Source organism: Camelus dromedarius, chromosome 25 (genome assembly GCF_036321535.1).
Source record: "Camelus dromedarius isolate mCamDro1 chromosome 25, mCamDro1.pat, whole genome shotgun sequence".
Classification (NCBI taxonomy): Eukaryota; Metazoa; Chordata; class Mammalia; order Artiodactyla; family Camelidae; genus Camelus; species Camelus dromedarius.
Genome location: NC_087460.1, coordinates 11,487,745 through 11,511,807, shown reverse-complemented (window position 1 = coordinate 11,511,807; position 24,063 = coordinate 11,487,745). Strand labels below are relative to the sequence as shown.

At 37.4% G+C, this 24,063-nt stretch overlaps 1 protein-coding gene across 1 annotated transcript in view; it reads right to left on the bottom strand.

Annotated features, from left to right (window-relative positions):
- The window catches only part of PIK3C2G (phosphatidylinositol-4-phosphate 3-kinase catalytic subunit type 2 gamma), a 266,488-nt gene that overhangs the window by 90,928 nt on the left and 151,497 nt on the right, over positions 1–24,063 (bottom strand). Inside the window, exons 19-22 of the mRNA XM_031444030.2 lie at positions 6,066–6,246; positions 4,444–4,551; positions 2,797–2,889; positions 703–832 (exon numbers count right to left, since the gene is read on the bottom strand). Of these exons, the coding sequence (XP_031299890.2) occupies positions 703–832; positions 2,797–2,889; positions 4,444–4,551; positions 6,066–6,246 (512 nt within the window). The remainder of the gene's footprint in view (positions 1–702; positions 833–2,796; positions 2,890–4,443; positions 4,552–6,065; positions 6,247–24,063) is intronic.

Below are 24,063 nucleotides of genomic sequence, written 5' to 3'. Positions count from 1 at the left end.
TACAAGAAACCTTAGAAATCATTTCTTCTATTTATCATGATTATAATTAAGTATAACTTTTGCCTCTGAAGTTTGGGTAGTTATTTGGGTGGATCATTGACATTATTTTCATTGAAAATGTGTATAAATGTAATTATATTTCCATATTAAAGTTGTGGCTTTTTATAAAGGAAAAGAAATGCTGAAGTATGTTTAAAGTTTGCATGTATAGTTATCTTTGACTGTTGATATTATACTTCAGTCAAAAGTCTTCTAGAAACTAAATGCATGTTTATAATGTATTGAGAATTTTCAGAACTCCTTTCAGCATTCACAACTTTGTAAGTTTTGTGTTAATAGGCAACAGTTGTAGTTTTTTGAATGAGTAGATTTTTTTATTATTAGTTTACAAAAGGAGAAAAAAGTATGAGTTAGCTATTAATGTAATTAACCCTTGAAGACACACAAAAGGATATCACAGTTAACATTTAGATTGTCAAAGTCCTAATTAACAGGTAGAAGGATATTATGTTTTATATAAATTATTTTGGCTTTTTGTTTTTGATAACAATTCTTTGTTAAAAAGAAGAATGACTATGTCTAGTTCTTTGGATTCTCAAATTTGTCATCTTAAATGAAAGCTGTGGAAAGTCTGGTGGCATATTACTGATGAACACACGAGATAAATAATGTAAGTCAAACCACCTTCCAATCTATACTGACCTTGGCCTTTTCCTGTGGATAGACATCTATAGATGATCATTTGCATATCCAGGCCCTCCTGCAGCCAAATATTGTCCATCACTTGAATAATCTGCAGAACAAGCATATCCTGACGAAGATCATCTCCAGCCTGTTAAAAACAAAATTACAGACTCTGGTTTCTCCTTGAATTCTATTAAAAGCTTTCATATTACGGTATATATCATTTCTTTCCTTGAATCGTTTTCCAGCCTGTCTTAGGATGGTTTCAATGGTTTTATTAGCTGTAAGAGTACCTTGTGTTTCTCACAGAAGATCAAAGAAAATGAGACCTTTCCTTTAAATGATTACAGAGCTTTAGCCATCATGTCAGAAGCTGCCCGGAATGCTGTTCCCTGATAATAATCTTTCAATTTATTATCCATGTACAATATCTTAGAGTCAGCGTCTAGTGAAGAGAGGCTGGATGAATGTTTATTCAAATTTCAAACTCAGCCAAGAGAGATCTCTTTCTAAGGGAAACATTATTTGCTGTGCCATAAATGTATGCATGGAACATACACTCAGAATACCAAGCGCTTTTTGGCTAGGAGAATAAATAGCACACATCTGATTCCTCAGACTTTGAATTACTGACTTACTATGAAGGCAGTTAAAAAGTTTTCAGAGTTAATGGCCTTTGATGGTAATAAAAATGAAAGAGGGGTAATTTTCTAGCATAGGTGAAGGAAATAGAATATGTCCAAAGGGGAAGGATAGTTCTAGGTTTTAACTAGTAAGAGGCTTAGTTTTGAAAATGTTTTCTCAACTATATGCAGAAAACTACGCCAAGATGAGATTTTGTGTTGTTCTTTCTTTTCTTCACCAAAAATGCAGTGCCTTGGGACGGTTAATGCTTGAGGCTACACAGGCCACAGCAAAAGTATGGCTGTGGGTCATTAGCCTCAAAACTAGTTCGAATCTATCAAAAAATTCACTCTGAGACCTTGTCTGGCTTGGTTGAATAATTTATTAAATTAACTGAATGACTGGCAAATGCTTACATTTTACTTACAGCTCCTTCTTTAGTCCTTTTTCCACCTGTCTGTAACCTTGTTACTGCCCTTTACTGTCCTATGGGATTCATAGCAGCACTATTTACAGTAGCCAAGGCATGGAAGCAACCTGAATGTCCATTGACAGATGAATAGATTAAGAAGTTGTGGTATATTTACATAATAGAATACGACTCAGTCATAAAAAAGAATAAAATAATGCCATTTGCAGCAACATGGATGGGCCTGGAGATTGTCATTCTAAGTGAAGTAAGCCAGAAGAAGAAAGAAAAAATATGACATCACTTCGATGTGGAATCTAAAAAAATGACACAAATGAACTTATTTACAAAACAAAAACAGACTCACAGACATAGAAAACAAACTTATGGTTATGGGTGGGGAAGGAGAGGAATGGAGGGATAAACTGGGAGTTTGGGATTGGCAGATATTAACTACTATATATAAAATAGATAAGCAACCTACTATATAACACAGGGAACTATATTCAGTATCTTGTAACAACCTATAATGAAAAAGAATGTGGAAAAGAATATATGTATGTATATGTATAACTGATTTACTATGCTGTACACCAGAAATTAACACAACATTGTAAACAGATTATACTTCAATAAAAAAATAAAAGAATAAAAGAGAAGACAACTCAAATTACCAAAATAAGCAAGTGCTAGCAGATAAGAATTTTATGTTAAACTACATCATTTGAGTTTCAGCTAATTTTGATTCTAATTTAGTATCTAGGCCAAAAGAAGACTCTTCCCCTAGAGGCTTATTACAATTCTGCTTTCTGAAATACTCAAAAGTGACTGTATCATTTCATTTGTTGAAACATATCTCCCTGAGTTTTGCACTGAAGATTCACTGGCTTTGAGTAATGTTTGATTTATTGCCACAGTTTGGCATGTACTATAATTCTGGAAAAATACAGAATCAAAAATAACTGGAATCTTCTGTGCTGCTGCAGAAGAAAAGAGCTATAGTACTTTCTTTTTGTGAGTAATAAATCAATAATTCTACCTATGGAATCAATTTTGTGTTTCAGGAGGGCCACTGTTACCTTAAAAATGACGCTGATGTTTTTGCCCATTGGATTAGCATTAAGGAAAGTAATCTTCAATGGCAAAGCATTCGATGTGAAATATGAACAGGCCTATGGGATGAGAAGAAGAGAAAAATGGTGAGCAAAATAGAGCAAAAAGAACACTTTCCTTGAAACCATGGCCCCTTGCAGAATCTGCTATATTAGCAGATATAATACACATAAATAATTTTTCACTTTGGAACAAAGAAAAATATTTATTAGAAAAAAACTTTAGTCTACCAACCAAAGCTTTTACTTGCAAACTGAAAAGCCATCTTTTGGCAGGTTGTAAATCTTCAGCTACATTTTTTCTCACCAAACAGTGATGATGCGTAAATAAACTAAGTAGTATGTAGGAACTGTGCTTATGCTAGTTGGTTAATGTCTAAAAGATGAAATGGCGATTTTAAAAATACATTTCCTTTTAATTTTTTCTGCTCTGTAGCATACTTTAAGGAAACACGAATACAGAGTTAAGAAAGATCTGGGTTCAAATTTGGACTCTGTAATGCATCAGCTGTAAGACCCTGGGCAAGTTACTTAAATGTTTGTATTCAACTAAAAAATAGAGATAACAACCCCTGCCTCACACATTTTTGTAACAGGTATATGAGCTAATGGATATAAAATACTTTTTACAGTATCTGACACTAATCTGGTACTTCAAAAAATTAATGCAATCTTTCCCCCTTTTCGTTAATGAACAATTTCTTATCTATACCAGTAACAGTACATGTATTTCCTCTTCTCATTTCTTTCAATTATATTTTACATTTCTATTTTCAGCTTTATGATATTGACTACTTTCCATTATACTTTCTTATTGCTCATTTTCCTTTTATGTGCTTACAATTGTTTGAGTGTTAAAAGGCTGTTAAGTCTTCAGGCTATTAGAGAGTTCATGTTGACAGCAAAGAGTTAAATCAATACTAAAGATAGGAGAAGGGCTTGATACTTTCAATTTTTCAACTTAGTAAAATATGACATCAATATGTTTTGAACGACCAGTTTGACTATTGTTATTTCTGAGAAGTCTGAGATCAGTAAAGTTAAGAGGAAAGGATCTATTTCTTAAGTTAACCTATCGACATAAATCTAACCTAATCCCTAGCAAACAGAAACCCTTGCTTACTGAATCAATTTGAGTTTTACAGTAAAAGGATGAGGCCGCTTGTTAACTAATGAATTCTTGCTGCAAGAGTCAATCAATTAGGGAACATGTGAGCTTCTGTCATGGTATTGAATTAGGAAGCCTTGTCTTAGGCCAGAGTCTAGACCAGTGGTTTCCAAATTCTCCTCACTGAATCCTTGGGGGGATGGTGATCGCTTTGAGGTATCCCCTTAACTCCAAGAGATACGGGGTTAACAGAGGCGGAAGGCAAGGCTTAGCCTCTCTTCTTAATCACATCACTAAGAATTATTTTGCTTTCATTGTTTCATATTTTGGTTTTCACATGCAGTATATTTTTTGAAAGTTATCTCACATAACACACATGTGTCAAATGTGTAGTACACATTTGACAACTACTATGCACAAACCATTATTTTTTCCCATTTCAGAAACACCCAGTGAACTAAACTCTACAAATGTACTCAACTTATCTACTGAATAAACTGACTTACATTGCCATCAATCCCCTTTATGCAGAGGGCGGGGTTCAGAGGAAGGTGACAGGTGTCTGCATACTGAAAGAATTCTTCTAGTCTGCCAATCTCTTTCTTCAGAACTTCCTGGAAAAAATCATTAGAAAAAGCATTTTTGAAACTGTAAAGAACTTGACTTTTCCTCCAAGTTACAATTTTCCTCCATTGATTAAGTAAACTCTTTAATTCAGAGGTTGTACGCTTGGAGGCTTTGGGGTTGGGTAAGTGATTAGTCACACACGAAGAGGCAGTGGGCTAAAGACAACAGGGAGTACTGGGGAAAATGGGGAAGGAAAGATCGCCTGCCCTTTCTGGAGGACTTTAAATTCAATTAAAAACAAAACCAAAATAAAGCACTGTCCTGTTCGAAGACATGATGGGTTGGACTTGATCTGCAGCCCAACTTGTAACCCCTGCTTTAAGTAATTATTAACATGATCCATTTATCTTAATTCCCTGAAATCTTAGTGTGCACCTCTCAAGATTTTCACTTACTAGTACATTTTAGAAAAATTTATATAAAGTACCTTAAGGCTCTTCCATGCATCCAGAGTTTATATATCTCCCATTTAGAAATAAATTCCATGCTTCTACTTGGTATTCTCCTAGGTAGGTGAAGTAGCGTAGCTTCTGGCATTTCTACCAAATGAAGTGACTTCCAGCAAGAAAAATCTTGTGCTGGGAAAGCATTCTGGGATACTTCGCCTATTACTATTTTCGTATGATTTTGCTGAAAACTTTGGTTGATTTGAAACAGTGGATGGAGAGAAACTATGAGCTCCCCTGAGTACAGGGTTCATGTTTTAGTCATCTTTCTATCCTTAACTCCTAGTCGCTAGTAAGTTCTTAATTGCTATGGAGTGATACTCTTAAGACAATGGATGGATGTCCACCATTCACCGCACCTAGAATGTTGAACTTAAGAGAACCCACTTAATGGCCTGTATCAGTGAAGGGAACCAGTAATGCAGGTAATTAAGAAGACCGTGTTCTTCCATTAGATCAGGAAAAAAGAAGAGCCAGGTGCATTATTATCATCAGCGATGAAAGAGGCATGATATTTTGACTATCGTCCATGGGTCTTAGTGCAAAACTGTTACTGTCTACACCCCTGTTGATTTGTTTCATTTAATTCATTTTATTTGCTGTGGCAAAAAAAAAAAAAAAAAAGGTTTTAAAAACGTGACTTTGATTAGTGCAGTGTTAGAAAAATCTAGACCTAGATTTTGTACCTTGGGCAAGGGTGCTCTAAAAAGTCCCCTGCGTTCTTCTCCCGTGAGTCTGAGCGTGCTGCCATTCGAAGAAAATTACTTCATGAGGCCTTTTTAGTCAAATTGCCTTTAAGTTGGTCTCTTGTTAGGTACTGTCTATGCTATATGGCTACTTAGATCATAAACCCATGTCCTGGTGATAGATAATTATCATTAACTCTCGGATAAAAAATTGAAAAAGTATCTTGATCAAAATAATTGATTTAAGTGCCTTACAACTAAATACAATCAAGGAATTTACTTTTTTACGCTATGAAATTAAAACTTAATTGAACCAAAGATCGAAAAAAAAACCAATTTCACTACATGAAGACTGATTTCTCCACAAACCTGTCTCTGAGGGTCACTGGCAGATTTGACTTTTTCCCCAATGTCTCCCAGAATTTTGATAAGTTTCTTCTCCTTGGAAAACTCATCACTCAAGGCTTTTCCTGCACAGAATTGGAGAGCAGCCAATAGTTTCTGATACCAGCTTTTAAAATAAGCTTCGTTCTGTGCATCCTTTAGCAGCCTGAAGGAAAAGAGAGAAAAAGAATCCTTGTATCTAAGCCGAGTTTTTGAACACCTCCAGCAGGAACAATAAGAGCTTTTCAGACTAATCTGTATTTGGTGGCTTTGGGCAGGTTAACAGCCTAGAATGGGGAAAATATTGTTTATTTGCTGGCAGTCATCAAGTTTCATCTGATAGTTAATGAGATTCCAAGAGTGAAGAATCAATAAGAGACCTGCCTTTTCTCATTTCAGTTCACAGGGCACTTTTTCTTTCAGGCTTCTTAAATTCTATAACAAATACTTATCTTAAGAACATATTTTTGACTTCTTATTAAAATACAAAGAAATTTAGAAATAGTATTTATCAGTCACTACACTATACTGCAACTCAACCAACAACCCCACCTTTTTCTGCTTTTCTTCAAGAGATAATGTCCCCACACTGTCACATACCTCACATACCTAAATATTGCTCTTTCTTCCAGCCCCTCCCCTTGATTACCTGGAGGAAGAGATTTAAAGGCGAGAGCACGATTTTTGTTTCCAGGCATTTCTGGATCCAAATTTCAGCCCTACCAGTTACAAGCAACTTAGGCCAGTCACTTAACCAGGCTGAGGTTTTATTTCTTTATCTGTAAAATAAAGTAATAACTCTGGCTCTACAGAGTAGTATGGAATATAGAATGAGCTTATGCTATTTTAATTCAAAAGGGCTTAGCACAATGTATGTAATAGTCAGAAAACATTAGTTCTTCTGTATCTTGCAGGCTCCCCAAGCCAGCTTCTGTTACTGCCTGGCAGTCAGCTCGTGTCATGAACACGGGAGACACAGAACAACAACAAAAAAAGGAAGAATATTTCACCAGATAAGGGAGCAGTGACAAATACCTGGTTATTCTCTCTGCCATGTGACAATTTCTATTGCCTTGAAACTAATTCCAACATGCTTAACTTAATTTTTTAATTATGCCCTAAAAGACTGAAATAAAATAAAAAAAAAGACGAATTCCTTTGAATGTTAACCTCTCTTTGATTGATTGTTTAATTCTTAACTTGCCTCTAGTCTTCTTCTCTTCTAAAAAATAATTATCAGTCAAGTAACTAGAAAAAGGTGAGAATGGAATACTGAAAAAAAAAAAGGATTAAATGGATAGCAGACAAAATATATATAGATGAGTTTCATTCTATTTCATGCAATTCTAATTTTGCATCTCCGCCCAATACATACTGTGTTACAGAGACTCTAATAAATTATTTTCATTTGTTCTGTTCTCTGTTCTTGTACACTTAAATTAAAAAATTAATTGACTGAACTTGCATTTTTTTTTTTTAGGTGAGGGTTTGCTCCCTTGTCACTGTTATGAAGCCACCTTATCTTCTAGTATCTCTTTTTACTTTTCCAAAGGAAATATAAACTAAGTGGAATAATAGTTCTTACTTCTGGAAAACATAAAAAAAAAAAACAAAAACAACTCAAGGGACTAAAGATGTATTGATAGAAAATATAATCCATTGATATTTATATTTTCAACATAAGAAGAGTATTAGACAATGAAAAGTTTTCCTACCCAGCCCTATGGTGAGATTTTAAAACGTCAAGACGTAATAAATGAATCACGTCATTATTTGGAGGCTCTCAGAAAATGAGTGTTGTATGAGTGCGAATTGGAAAGCCCCAAATGAAAGCATCCACATGTAAAACTTCAAGTCATTTTATGCAGAATGTATACTTCAGAGGTTCTCAGTATTTTGAGGACCTTGGTAACATACTATTTTGTAGTCTACTTGGGTCAGTGAGGTAGGAAATAGATGGGTAAAGCATTTTCAGATTCCATATCAATGCTTGCCAGCATTTTTATACACTTTGAATATTGAGTTACTTGTTTGTAAAGATATTTGAAACCTGTCTGGTACCTAAATATAACTCTATAACCACCTGACTACTATAAACATGATAAAAGGAAAGGTTATTCTGCACAGATGAAGTCAACCCCATTCTTTACTAAAATAATTAAAGATATATTTTAGGGGCAAGGATCAAAATGGTCAAAATTATACAATGTGTATTCATAATACTCTTAATTCTCATTCTGTTAGAAATGTATTTGCTTCTCTCATGGGCAGCTGATTCAAAGAGGGGAAAACTCAGTTTGATTCCTAATTCAAAATAAAACAGAACAGGGGGAGATTTGCAGATAGAATATGTGACTGTTATGAAAAAATTTTAAGTGAAGAAAACTCAGTGTATTCCACTGTGATTATTCCCCTTATAGAACCCATCCCTCATTCAGACTTTCATCCCTGCCGTGGATGATGTGCTCTCCTGGTGAGATGTGGCTCAAACTCTACAGCTTTTTACCAACTTGTAGAGTTTTTTTACACATTGCAGACTTGAAATCATAGCACATTACAGATGACCATGAGAGGTCAGTTAGTCTGTCCCTGTGTTGTTAGGCACAGTCATTTTAACTAACAAGAGAAATTAACATGTCCTTTAATTTTAATCAACTCAGAGAAAGCTGCATTATACAGTCACTCAATTCTGTGTCAACGACCCTCACTATAAGGAAGTGGTAAACCCCTCACATGGTAGCTTGTACCCATTGCCTGCTTCTGGACTGTGGAAAACAGCTGGCCACTTTCCCTTGAGTATTACAGAAACTCTTTTCACAAGACACTGTCGCCTGGGAGAAGCAGTACTGCTTATGCTAAACTTAAAAATTTTTTTAAAGTTCAGGTCAAGGGACTGAGAACTACGAACTTGGTGCTGAAAGACTGGGCTTTTAAGATGCAGACAATGTGATCATGTACAAACTGCAAGGTAAGTCTCAAAATGCCAGAGATGTTTCTCCTAGTGGATGCGAGATCCAGAAATGGTTCAATTTGATATCATTTTGCACACAAAGCACATTTATAGTCTTATGGACTATAAATAATGACAACATCAAAATGAGAACAAATGCATAAAATCTAGTTGATGACAGGTTTTGAGAGTGTCGAGTATGAGAGGCAAAAAGCAAGAAGGGAAGCAAACATAACCCAGGTCACTGAGCACAGTTGTTAAAGGATGTCATAAAGGTACTTGCCTAAATTAAGGCGACAGTGGTGAGTTCTGACGCACAAACCCCAGCTAGCATGAAATGGAGATTTTCTTTGGAAATTAAGAGAGCTTTTCTCCATTTCTTCATATACAGAGCTGCTCCTGATCCCATGGTGACTGACGTGCTGAAGCCCCAGGAAACGTACAGATAGCTCTCACTTCATCAGTCTACTGGGAGGACGGAACAGAGTAATCACCCCAAGCCAGCCCTCCTTACCTCACGAATCCCTTCAGTGTAGGTCTTAATTTTAGTTCTCAACAGTACAATATCCCATGAATTAGGGGCTGCCTTAAATTTTTACTCATTTGTGTATTTCCTGTAAGTGGAGAGGGGAAGCAATATCCAGAAGAAAACTGAGCTACACGGTGAAGATGAGTGATTTCAGGTCACTCTGGGCCCGCCCCTTCCTATTCCCTCTATTTGCTGCTCCTCTATGGGGCGCAAGGTGTTTGGCTCAATAGACTAGGTCTTAGCAAGCACAGGAGGATTTTAGAATGTGACGTCTTCAAGTGTATTTATAACCGTGGGACATGAAGGGCTGAAATCCAATACTTGATATGGAATTATTAATGTTAAGTTTCCAACAGTATGTTAAAGAAGTAAAAAGCATACATCTCTTTAGCCTTTATTTTACTTCTCAGTGGTTGAGACGTTTACTTGATATTTCCCTAAACTGAGGCAGTTGATATAGTTTATTGTCTTGCAAAGATAATTGTTTCCCCTGACTAGCTCATTTTTAGAATATTGATCTGCTCGTTCAGAAATACAGCACTAAACTTCTTCTGAATTTTGCACATGAGGAGCATTACATGGGCCAAGTCTGCAGAAATGTAATTTCCAATCAATAGCCATTTTGCAACAAAGATTTGTCAATAAACCACTTTGAAACAACTCAAACACAAAACTGTTAAAAGGGAATAAATTCGGAAAATAATGAAATCCATACCCTAGAGATTTACATTTTTAGAACACTTAAATATATATGAGAAGGGCCCTTGAGGTACGTAACTGACCTAATTTTATCCCCATATCATAATTTATATATCTATTATCTATTACCACCTCAAAAGTAGTCTCTTCAGAATGTTACATGTTCATACTTAGGACCTTTCCATTGTGTTCACACTATGTGGTAGATCTGATAAGTGTTTCCAACTCTGCTTTCTTTTCTGAAGATTATACAACCGCATTCTTGGCTCTGTGACTTCCAGTGCCTTCCCAGAGGCAGTGTCTACTTCTCCACAGGTCAGGATTGGCCACGTGACTAGCGTTAGCCAACAGGATGTGACTAGATGGAATGAGTGCCCAAGTCCATGCAGATGCTTTAAATGTGATACCCTGGATTGTTCTGGCCTCTTGTACTTCTGCTCTCTGCCACAGGAACAGCATGTCCCTGCTGGGGGATGTTCCTTCAGTGCTCGAATAAGAAGACACTGCAGAGCAGAGCTGAGCACTGCTGTGTCGAGTCCAGTGCAGCCAAGCAGAACTACAGCAACCTGCAGCCCATGTGCTGCCAGTGAGAAATAAATCTCTGTTGTTGTCAGCCACTGAAACTTTGGGGCTATTTGTTGCTATGGTGAAAACTAATTGAGTGTGCCAAGTTTCATGTTTCTTCTTTTTTCCTTTTCTTTGTTTTTATTTTCATTTGTTTGTTTGTATTGCCTTTAGAATATGGAGTATATATTTTTTAAACCTCCCCAATGTTAGCTCTGAGGATACTTTGGGGCAAACCTAATTACTGAAAACAAACGAGTCATCTGGAGCCAAGTCTGGTGAATTAGATGAGTGAACAATTTGAGTATACTATTTTAGATCAAAAAAACCCTATAAAAGTAATAAAAACGGCTTTCTTTTATGGGTCATAAAAAATCTCAAAGGGTGTTTCAAAAATGATTCTATCTGGTTCATTCGGACATGTATATTCTATTATACTGCTAAAATTTTATTGTTATTTTATGACTACTAACATACTTTTTGACTCATTTAAAAGTGTGAATAGGCTTATGCACCATCTGCTGTTTTGTCCAGCCAAGTGCTTGAGCATCTAACAGGAGATTCTCTCTGAGTAAAAATGCACTAATGAGTACAGGAGGGCAATGGCAAGGTATTTTAAGACCTACGTAACACAGGACTAGACAAATCTAACCCAGGACTAGACAAAAAGTGTCTTATGACTGAGAGGAGTGAAGGAGGCAGTACACGTAGCTGCTCTGGGGAACAGAGCTCTACTCTAATGCTAACAGCTGGAAGACTGAAATGGTCGAAGAGGGTGGGGATCAATGGTTTTGGACCAGGAAGCATCTATATCAGCACATCGAATGGAACTTCCTTTACTGCCCTGGAGCTGGTGACCAAGACCTAAAATTAAAGAAAAGAGACAACAGGTATCTTATGTTTCAAAAATGGCTAAAGCAGCAACTGGAGGTCAGACAACTCTTCAAGGCTTATTGGGAGATGGTCAAAATGGCTACAATAGACCAAGAGCTATCTCCTCTATGGGACCTTAGTATATATTTGCAAGTAAGGGTAAAGGAAAAGCATGCTTGAGAGTCATGAGTCATCAGCCTACTGAGGGACAGAGTGGATCCACTATTCCCACTCATCCCTGCAAAGTCCAGTGAGGCAGGAAGCTCGAAGACAGCCATTTATTCAGATGTGTGTGAAGATGGGAGGCTACTGCCTCATTCCCAGGTTAGATTTCTGCTCTAAAAGAAGGTTAGTTGATGTTCCCTGGGCTTATGTGACGAGGGAAGAAGATGCCAGGGCAGGATGGAAAGATGAAATCGCAAAGGAGCAGCCTGCACGCCTGCACCCTCGCTGGCAGAGCAAGGATGGGCGTTTCTCAAGGTTCAGATAAACACTTGGAAGGTGATTATATGTGATCCACTCCTTGTGTAGGAAGAGGCTGAGCCACAGTCAGGTCTGCTGGGAAAGTTCTGTAAGGTTTCCCAAAGAACTCACTCACACGATATACCCAGCTTCGGCAGTGAACCCACAGTGGGCGTTGATGGAAAACCAGAGACCACAGACGGGACTGTTGCTTCGAGCGTGAGGGTCACTTTTCTCTTTCTCTTTTCCCCCCACTCCCAATCAAGAGCAGTTAGAACTAGAAGAGAGAGAGGAGAGGAGTGAAATGGCAGACCATGTTCTACCCCCAACCAGCCCCCCGGGCTGAAGCTTTCTGGTGCTGGAGCATGGGGAGGAGGTGTGTGCCAGACTGGAGAAGAAAACACAGTTTTAAATTGGACAAAACTGGTGAGAACTCTGTGATATCTAAAAGTGACCAGGACAGTAGGGAATCTACCCTGGTTTTAATTAGGGAATGTGAAAGGACAAAAGTCGTTATTTTTAAAATAATAAAAAACTTTTTTTGGAGAACAACAAGCTCAGCCAGTATAAAGGAAACTAGGTGAGACAGTTTAACATCTACGAGTCAGTGCAGGAAGAAATGTGGCTTCAGGAAATGCACTGATTGCACTGCGAGAGGAAAAAAGCCTCGAGATGCAGAATCAAAACTGGGGAACCGCCCCACGGATCTTCAGAGAGCTGGCTGAGACCTCCCCCTTCGCCCTTCCTCATCCCCTCGCCTCCACTCCCAGCTCCTACAGAGCACTGCCCATGCTGGCTTCATTTGTGGATGATTACTGTTAAGTACAAAATTGTGTTCAAGATACCAAACTTGTTTCTTTAAGAAACAGGTTATCAACACTGCATATATGTGGATATATAGGTTTATATTTCCTAATACAATTAATACTGTATCATCATATCAAAATCTTGGAACAGTTATGGCCTGTTGCATATTTAATTACAAGCTTAAATCGTATTCTTCTGAATGAAAATTAGTGATAGATGGTACCCAGTTTGTGTACACACTTGTCATTGGGATTACTGTTACACAGCAATGTTGCTCTCCTAGGATCATCTGGAAGCTATGAAGATAAAAAAAGCTATGCCGAGCAGGTAAGTGCCCCTGAATAGATTCCTGAATCTATGATCCAGAATCGGAGCACTTTCTGCTCATCCCACTGAGGGATATGGTCAACTTGGGAGGTACAGGTAACTAAATAAAACTCTTTCCAATCCACTCACATGTATTCATATTCACACGTTTAACATACTGAGTAATGTGACGTAAGAGAGCAGAAACTCTGTCCTCCCCTCTCACTCCAACACACCTACTGCTTCTGTGTAAGTAATTTTATTCAAATCACTTTCCTAAACTAAGCACCAAGCTGTGAATGGCGATCAGTGACCTCTCTCAGCTCCCACGGTTAACACTCCATGTGTGCTTATCATTCCTAAAATGAAACGAAGCAGAGCAGGTGGAATTTTAGCCCTGGGCGCACGTTAGAAGAGAGAGCTTCCTATGAGACCCTCCTGGAATGCACCTCCGTTTTTTCTCCTTCAGGGTTTTTCCCTCTCTGATCCCCAAGAATCCCTCTGCTCCTGCTGCTCTTCCTTTGCCAAAAACTCTACCTCTCTCTCCTCTCTCCTGCCGCATGCTGGGATCCCAGTTAGTCCTTGTTTCTCTTAATCCAGTCAAACATGTGTCTTTCACTGTAAAGTACACTCAGATACTCACAATATTATTACATTAGCATAGAGCTCAACCTCACTCTGAGATAATGTCTCCCACTTGCCACATGTATTAGGTAAGGAAACGGAAAGATTAAGGGATTTGCCTAAGGTCCTTACAACTAGAACCCCGAGTTCTTCACCACTGCTCCAGGCTCTTTCCACAGCACCATATTTTGTGTCTGTTATGGACCAAATGTTTGGGTCTCCCCAAAATGTATATGTTGAAGCTCTAACCCCCAGTGCGATGATACTGGAGGTGGGAGACTTTGGGTGGTGATTAAGTTTAGATGAGGTTTTGAGAGTGGGGTCCCCTAATTAGATTATCGCCTTTCTAAGAAGAAGAGCCTGGAGCTCTGCCATATGAGGACACTGTGAGAAGTGCCCAGCCCCATCCATGAGCCAGGAGAGGGGCCCTCATGGGGAAATGAAATTGGCTGGCACCTTAATCTTGGACTTCCCAGCCTCCAGAACTGTGGGAAATAAATTCCTGTTGTTTAAGGCACACAGTCTCTGTTATTTTTTACTGCAGCCTGAACTGATTAACACAGTGTCCTAAAAACCATTAAAACACGATTTGGAAGACAATTTTCTACTTGCATCACCCCTGGCAAGAAACTTAATGCTTTAGCTCTTCAGTTTCTTAGTCTGTAAAATGTTGGAGTTTGTGAGGTTTGGTAAGATACTTTCCAGCTCCGGGGCTTTATAACTTTAATACTTAATGAATTTGTCAAGCATATATGCCAGGCGTTTTCCAAGCATTTTCTGTAGCTGTGTTAGGTAATCCTCACATTCGCTCTCGGTAACATGATACCTTCCATCCTACAGATGAGGATATTACGGTGGACAGAGGTCAAGTAACTTGCCCAAAGCCACCCAGTTCATGGACCAGGGGTTCAAATTCAAGTCTGAGTCCAAAGCCCTTGCTCTTCAGCACCAGGCTGTACCACCTCCTGCTGTCCTACCTCGGTCTCAGCTGATGATTTAGCCTGAGACTCATACACGATCCAGGAATCCTCTTCTTACCACTCTCCTATTAGGTTTTTCCTTAACTCTTTCTCTTGCTTCCTGTTTCCCATCCCTCAGAAGTCTCATTTCTCCAGACTGACTTCTTTCTTTCCAAACTTCCTCATTTCATTTTGTCCTGCTACCTACAACTCCATACCAAAACCACCCAAAAGTGCCAATATTTTCCTTTCTTCTTTTAATATTTTAAACTTTTTTTTTAAAGAAGAGCTGTTAACCTAAGTACATTTTTGGTGAAATATTTATAAGCAGGAATACTTTCCTCTCCCCTACTTAGCCTGTAAAAAGAACAGAATATGTGGATCTACTTTGATAATGTGTGTAATACACTCACCTCTTCTCCGTTCTTCCTCACTTTGGAAATGAGACTAACTCCACAACTTCAAAGGATCTGGAGTTTGGTGGTTTACCTATACAAGTGGTGGGCTACGAGGGTGGAGGGAGAAGATGCTGAATGGAAGAAACACCCTGACTGCATTTGGGAACCTAAAAATCCTGCTGAACTATGCACACACAACAGATGTGGCCTGAGCCACCCACCTTAACTGGGCCTGTGGTTCCAAATAATTCCACGTTGTGGCAGAAAAGAAACGGGGAGTCACTGACATCAGCATGTGTGCCACAGTAAAATAAATTGTGCCTGACATATAATTAATGCTCAAATCCATACTGGTGGAATTTTAGATTAGCCCAATACATGGCTATATTTTCCCTTACTTACACTGGAAAATATGGTTCTTAACTGAGCTCCTAAACTCAGCTTTTTTTCTTTTTCCATCTTTTTTCCCCCTGAATATATGTATAGTTACTTTAAAGACAGTGTAAGCACCTTTTTCATCAAATTTCTTTAACAAAATTTCTTTTATCAGCAAGGCAATTCCTTTGCTATATGCATGTTTCATAAGAACAGCAACCTAATAATAAAAATCCTCTTTACCCCTCAGCCTTTTGTTCTTGCACAGCCCTCTGGTGAGAGCTGGATAATCATCACATTGCGCAGTGAACAGGCTGCGTGTTTGAACACAGCCGGAGGGGCAGGTTTACCGGGGCAAGGCAGAGCTGCCTTTGAAATACCTAGCTTCCCCGGAACCTGATCTCATCAGAATCTCAGTTTCAAATCACAGCTGGGGTGGCTGCTTCCCCTTCATTCTTCAGAGGCACAAATAGCATGGTTTATTCTGTGAGGATATTAAAGGTTCCCTGGGATGTTATCCATAAGATTTGGAGCTGTGTTTGATGTCCTGAGAAACTTTCTGGGACATTCTTGCTCACTGTCATGAAATAGCCAGTTCCCTGAAGTTGACGAGTGCCTTTGATCCCATTCCTTTTGGAAATTCAATAAAGCCTTGGCGGCGTTCTGTGAGACCTCTACAAGCTACCCAGCTGATTTTCTGTTGACTTAGGCAATGCTGTTCTCGTTGAGGTTATACCTGCCAGGCAGGGGTAACTGTCGGGTCCCCTATATCATATGAATGTAGAAAGAGTATTAAGCCTATCCCATTTCCAGTGCTCTCTGTATGACTGTGCCAATAATTTAGCAGTTCCAACCTTAGTCTTTCCATTTACAGCATGATAATAATAATTGTCCTATCATCAAATCTATGTTTCTGTTATGGACGGAACTGTGTTCCCCAAATTCTTATGTTGAAGCCCTAACTCCCAATAGGACTGTATTTGGAGATAAGCCTTTAAGGGGATAATGCAGATTAAATGAGGTCATGAGTGTGGACCTAATCCAGTAGGACTAGTGTTCCTATAAGAAGAGGAAGAGAAAGCAGGTAAGCCACACACAGGAAAAAAGGCCACGTGAGGACCTAGTCAGAAGGCTGTCTGTAAGCCAGGAAGTCTGGTTTCAGGCTTTTCAAGAAAGCAAGCAACCCTTCAGCACCTTGATCTTCAACTTTCAGCCTCCAGAACTGGGAGAAAATAAATTTTTATCGTTTGAGCCACCCAGTCTATGGTCCTCTGTTACGGATGCAGACTGATGCAGCTACCAACCTAGAACTCGTTTTTCCAATCCAGACCTACATGTTCATCTGTCTACAAGATAGTACTCTTGGATTTTCTTAAGGCATCTTAACCTTAAGATGACTAATCTCATCATCATTCTCCCCAAAACCTGCTTCTTTACCTGCATTACTTTTCTCCATGAATAGGACCCCCGCCTTCCATCACCCTAACCAAAAATGAGACATGATTCTTCTCCCGCCCTTATCTCAACATCAATCTGTTACCATGTCCCATTACGTTTACCATCTAAATAGCTCTCAAATCTCATTTCTTTGCTCTGCCCCTGCTGACAGAATTTAACTGAGGCCTTGATCTCTTGAAGGTATTACCTGAATCTACTGGAACTTGATTTTCCTACCACCTGCATTTTTACTTTCTTTTCTGCCTCAAATTAGTTCTCTTTACTTAGCCTAATAAGTCCTGTTCTGGTGTTTAAATTCCATGAAGCCTCAGGATAAAATATAAAACCCTTAGTGTAAGACTAATCACTTCATGATTTAGCTCCTCCGCATCTTACAGTCTTGTCTCTCATTCCCATTCATGTTCGTTCATTCCAAGCACAAAGTATGACTCTACTAAGTTGAATCTTCGTTGCTTTCGCAGGCTACAGTGCTTTTTGCATTGCCCCATCCCCTGTGTCTGAAATGACATTTCAATATGCCAGCATCTGTTTTTCTTTTATGGTTTAACTTAGTTAGCACCTTTTCTAAAAAGTCTGTCTTAAATTTTTCCAGTCTTGGGCACGTGTGCAGCACCCTCTCTGTAAGGGTGAAGTATTTTCCTATGCCCATTATTCTTAGAACACTTACTGTGTTTTTTTTAAATGGTGTTTTAATGCTTATTTTTTCCACCTCTCTCCTATTAGACTTTTAATTCTTTAAGGGAAGGATTATGACTTTACACTTTTGTGTCCTAACAGAGTTTCTGACTGTGACAGTAGCCAGTCAATATTTGTTGAATAAATGAATTCACTACTAAATTAAATAAACTTTGTCTTAAAATTGGCTGCTTCTATTTCTTGATTAAAGTTTTAGGATGGGAACTATTTTGTTAATAATTCTGGAGTTACAGAATCCTATTAAATTATATTTTCACATGCTATTTCCTCTAATCTCTAAAAAGTTTAATATTATATATTTATGCATATATTTAAATTACACTTGTTAACCTACATATTAATTAATATGTATTAGAGAATTCTGAAACATTACAAAATTCTCTATCGTATTGTGATAGACATTCTGTATCACATTGTGATTTGAGAACTCAGATCATGGGAGAAAATATTGAAGGAATTTTTACTAAGGAGAAAATTAATTAAACAGATGGAGTGGAGGATGGTCATATGAGAAGTGCATTGTTGGCAAAGTTACGTTAGCTAAGGGTTGGGTACTTTGTAGAGACGCTATCCTACAAAACACTTTTCTGTCAGGTAAGCTGCATCATTTTAAAATTGTAATTTCTCGCATCTCAGAGGGAAGAAAATTGCAAATGTAAGAAAAAAATAATGTGTGTGTTTGTGAGAGAGAATGTGTCTGTGTGGGAAAGTGGATCTATTTAGGTAAGTATTCAGAGCATCTATTTCCAAAACAATTTCTAAAAGCTTGTTGTTAAGATGTTTAGATTGAATATTACAAATGGTATTGGTGCAAAAAAAAAAAAATCAGACTCTAAAATTCAGTCTTAAGATGTGAGCAGTCAAAATAATTTAAAAATGTTCATCTATCCAAATTTAAATGGCCTGGAACAACCTAAGGGTGGTTTTTATCCCCACCGTTATTTTTGTTTGGAGGCCTCTTTAGAAACAAGTCTTTTCCAATCTGAACCACCAAATCATTTAGTCCTTATGGGATTCTCCCTTCACAATTTATCCTTTAAGAAAAGTTTCGGGAGCTTTACTTTAATGAGACTTTATCTCAGAAATCATCAGTGGAGTTCGGATGTAGAGCTTAAAGGTCAGATAACTGAAACTGCTTTGGAATTAATTAGTTAGGAATTTTTTTTTTCTTAATGACACACACATTAAAAAAAAAAAAAAAGAACCAGTAGTTTACTGTTCACATTTCTTAGAAAATGACATTTACTCTTAGCCAGATTTGAAACTTATTCATTCGAATTATGAATCAAATATTTACATGTTCTATTTTTGAAGGTGTTCTTCCCTAAAACAGTATTTTCTTTTGTATTTTATGTTAGCCAAATCTAATAATGCTTAACTTCTAATTTTCCTATTTGTATGCTTTAGCTTTTTTGTTTCCCTCTGTTTCAATTAACAGCCAAACAAAATAATTGATTTATTTTAATGCTTTTTCTGCTTACAGTGTAATGATTTTTATTTTCACAAATGGGGAAAGCAGGGTGATGAGAGAAGCTGCTAATGAACTTTGCTCATTTCCTTTCCCAAGAAGGTGTAAACAGACAAAGAATCCAGCAAGAGAAAATTTATTATTTTTGCATGATAAATTCTGCTTCAGTGCACTTCATTCATGGTCCCATTTCTCTCTCTTGGACTGGTAATACCATTGGTAATCAATTAAGAAATTGTTATTACAGTTTGTTAAAGGCCTTAAAATAAAGGCAAATAAAGAGGTCAAGAAGTCAGACATATCTGAGTTTGTAACATGGTTGGCGCATTTAATTGCTGTGTGACTTTTGGTCTCAATCAGAGAACCTCTCTGAGCCTCAATAGTATCTAATGATTGCTTTGAGGACTAAATGATATAATTTAGGAAAGTCCCTAGTGAAGATCTAACATTAATATCAGCTCAAGAGTAATGGTAGCTGCTGTTCTTGCTATTCCTAGAAATATGCAGTTTGAATTCCAGCCATATTTCTCTAGATATCATAAATATTGTGTGGCTCATGTTACAAAAAAAGTTCTTCTAAACATGACCTAATGAAAAACTTAAACTTTTTTCTCAATCAGAATAGCTGCCGAGTTAAAGGTAATTCTTATTTGATGCTATTTAGCCAACATGTTTAGTTTAATAAAAACAATTAAGAAGAATGGTGGAGAACTTTCTCCACTGTTCAAGACAAGTCTGATACCAAAGAGATTCAAGTTCAGTATCTTCAGTTTGTTTTATATCAAACAACCCCTGCCATAACAAACAGAACAAACGTATAATAATAACATCAGTAATCACTGAAGTCAGGGCACCAATGTAAGAACAATATTGTAATTGATTCAGCAGGCACTCAAAAGTACCATTATTACTGATAAGACTGAATATATGTGAGTACGTCTCTTAGTTTCTAAACATACACTGAATAGCTGCTCTGGATATTCCTATTTGCCACATAGCTGGGCTTACTGTTTTCAATATTTGGTCTGAACTGGTTGAGCATGCAAAGAAGCAGCAGTCATGCGCGTAAGATGGAAATCAACATATGAAACTCCCACACCATATAAACGGCCACAAGGCATTTTGTCTTTTCATGAGACACGTGTGCCATCACTTGTAGGTTAACATTTGCACAGCAGTGGAAAGAATAATATTCCTTTCAGTGTTTGCCCAATAAAAAAATACCCCCCAAAATACGCTGTAAGATAGAAGTTGGACTTAGATTTATGGAAATAATCTTATTTAGAACTTTTTTTTTTAATTGTAAAAGGCAGCACATATTTTTAAACAAAATCTTATTTAGAACTGTCTTCTTCCTCTTACTCCCATCCCTATTAGAAAAGCAGATAAAATGAGATTTGCCCGGTTGAGAGTGAGTGAGGCAGGCAGCCAACCCAACTGTTGGTTTTGGTCTCCCCTTTCACACTCTAAGATAGTTCCAGGGAACTTTGTAGTTGAAGGAACACATGTTTAAAACATACTGGAATAGATACACTTGTCTATTTTTAGAGATGCAATGGTTGAGGCCAAGAGAGAAACAGAGACTTGCTCTAGTTTATGCAAATGTCTTATTTGTTTATTCAAAAGATAGAAACTAAGCACGTACACAGACCCTGCTAATCCAGTGGTGACCCAAACATGGCAGGACAGTAGCGACCAAGACACAGTGGTGATCATGGTCACCAAAATTCTTGTGGCCATGGAGTTTCATTATAGTGGGGAAAGACAAATGCTAAACAAATACAAAAGTGGATTAGCAAGACAATTTTAAGATGTCACATAAGTAACTGGAATGCAGACCTTCAGATAGCTGGTAAGTGCAGCCAGTAACAACATCTTTAGACACAAATCCAAAGTCCAAAATAATACAACTACAATATCTACAGATGTTTAATTTCTAAGATGTGGACCCATTTTAAAAGAAAAATATTTCAAGCAAAAGTGAAAGAATTACAAATATATCATTATAACCATTTCTTGAACTAAACCGACTGCTTAATCTGTTTCTCCTTTTCATGTTTTTATACATTTGAATATATTTTTTGAATCAAGAAATGCAGAGTGTAAAAAAAAAGAAATGCAGAGTGTTCTTTCAAATTTGAAAATGAGGGGAAGTTAAATTAGCTTCTGTTTTAGATAAGTTAGTGACTGAGAAAGTTCACTGGATCAGTTAAAAGTAATAGAATCATATTTCTCATAGTTTCTTAAAGATATGTCATTTGCATTTTTGTGATGCAGCTTTGAATTTGATATAAGTAGTCTCTATTATGGATTTAGAGATCTTCCATGATTAATTAATACCCAAATATTTATAAATATTAATTAATGACCATGGGTAATATATTTTATTAGGTACTATAAGAAAGCCAATGAAGTATAAGAATCCCTTGCCCCAGGGGCAAATACAGCTTATTTGGGGGAATTAAGATACACTTAAAACACAAGAGCTTACATTATGAAGATCAAATAATGGCATACAAATCTTTGGTACAGAAAATTGATTAGAAAAAAAACCCACTGTTGTTCATAATGATTGCAGAAAGGTCCGATGTAAATTAAACCCTAAAAAATAAGTAAGACATGGATGGGTACGTGTTGGAAAAGAAGTGACAGGAGGCTTCCAGAGATGAGTCATTGTCAAGCAATGACTCTGTGATGGGAATAAGCAAGTTTTACTCAGGTGGCAGTAACCTGAAAAATCTAACAAGAGCAGAGAGTTTATGGAGGGGACTGGTGGAAACAAAGTTGTAAAGACAGATTTGTGGTAGATTATAGAAGATCTTAAATACCTAGCTAAGAAAGTGGGATTTGTTCTATAGTTAACAACAGGGAGAGTAGTACATGCATTCAAGACTTTTGAGTAGGGAAGAGATGCTATATTCATACAGGTTGAGATCTGTCTTATCCTGTGCATTTATTTTGTAGATGAGGAAACCAAAGTCCATAAAGAGTAATAATTTTGCCTGAGGTCAGGCTACTGTTTCTTTTGTAGCAGTCTCTTGGTGTCCAGTACATTTTTATAGCTTCCTAAGATGAGGACAAGTTTTTGTTTATTTGTTTTCAGATTACCACATTACTGAGAGTGGCTATGGGACATGGGAGGGCAGAGAAACAGAACAGACTAAGTCCAATACAGTGCTTGAGGCCTTATAAAGGTGTTTCTTGACTTCTTAAAAGCTATTCTCTTTTTTTAGAAATAAAATCAATCTCATGCCCTTTTAAAATCCTTTTTGGAAACCTTGAATTTTGATGATGAGTAATTAAATGTAATGTTCACTGTGAGTCTGGAAACTACACATAGTCTCGTTGATATGAGCTATGTCTGTCTCTCCTCACTCTTACTGACACTGAGAACCACTAACCTGAACCCAGGCGGGGGCAGGAAGGAGGGAAGAGCTGCAAGAGGGTCTTTGAGGAAAGAATCCCTGGGACTTACAGAACTGGGTGACTGGATATGAAGCCAAGAGAGGAGGTGGTAAGGATGCATCTAAGATTTTAGTTCCCAAAGAGCTTATTCAAGGAATGCCAACAGATCAAATAGTTTTGGGAAAAGCTACATAAACAAAATTGTTCTAAAGCACAGGAGTTTTTAGAGCCTTAAACATCTTGCAGGGTACCATGACTGTCCAGCACTGGAATAGAGCATTTGGCCCTTTGAAAATCTACTTAACCTCTGAGCCCTAACTGTGTGGGATTGTGACTCCTTGGAAGACATTTGGTGGGTATATACCTTGATTTTAACACTTCTCCCAATCAGCAACATTGACAAATACCTTGGCCTTGACTAACTCCCACTCCAAATGCTGGTCCGGATCTATGTTTATTATTTATTATGATTTTAACTGCCCCTGTGCCAGCCACCTACCATTACTCATGCTTATGCTATCATAATTAATAATTTCCCAATCTATATTGTTATTATAAGTAATAACATACTAATATAAATAATAATTTTCCAAGTTGCTTTGTACCCTATAATGCCTTAAATTGGAAGTCCACTTTCCAATGTCTGAAACAGAAAGATGGGTGGAATAAAAGGTGAGATGTAAAAGCAGAATGTAATGCAGAAAGAATGCATGTTGGGCTATAACGCTCTGGTCTGCTCTGTATGGCTCCCAGGCTTCTAACAAAGTTGGTAGTGCCAAACCTCATAAAGCCTGAATGAAAAAACAAAAAGAGCAGCAGGTGGCTACTCTTTGTTTTTCCACACTTAAAAAATTTTAAGCACATGGGGACGATAGTTAGGAGGTAAAAAGTGCAGATACTTAATATTACAATAGTCAGTTTGTCTAGTAAGTTTAAAAAAAAAAAGAAACTCCAAAGTGAATTAAGCATGCATGCATCTTTTTAAAGAAAAAAATAAATTATCAGAAAATAATATAAGAAACCAAATGTGGAGGGGAGGGAGGGAGAAATGGAGGGAGAGGAGAGAGAGAATGATTTGGATAGCAGAGGAAATTTGGGGAAAATGGATTATTAGAAAATATTTTAAAGGGCTAGGATGTCAAATAAAGAGATGAACATCCATAGGAAAAAATTCAGAGCAATATATATAATAGCCAGTTTAAATAAAACCTCAACCACAATCTGAAATGTGATTATAAGTATAATTTGAGCATATTCAGCATGTCTTTGAAAAGGTCATAGTTAAAATAAGCAATTTATTGCCATTAGTTACCAAGTTTATGGAAGTATTTCTAAGAAAATATTTCTCTTCTCTCCCACCTGCATGGTGGTTACACCTTTATTTCCCATAAGAAAGGATTATTTCCATTT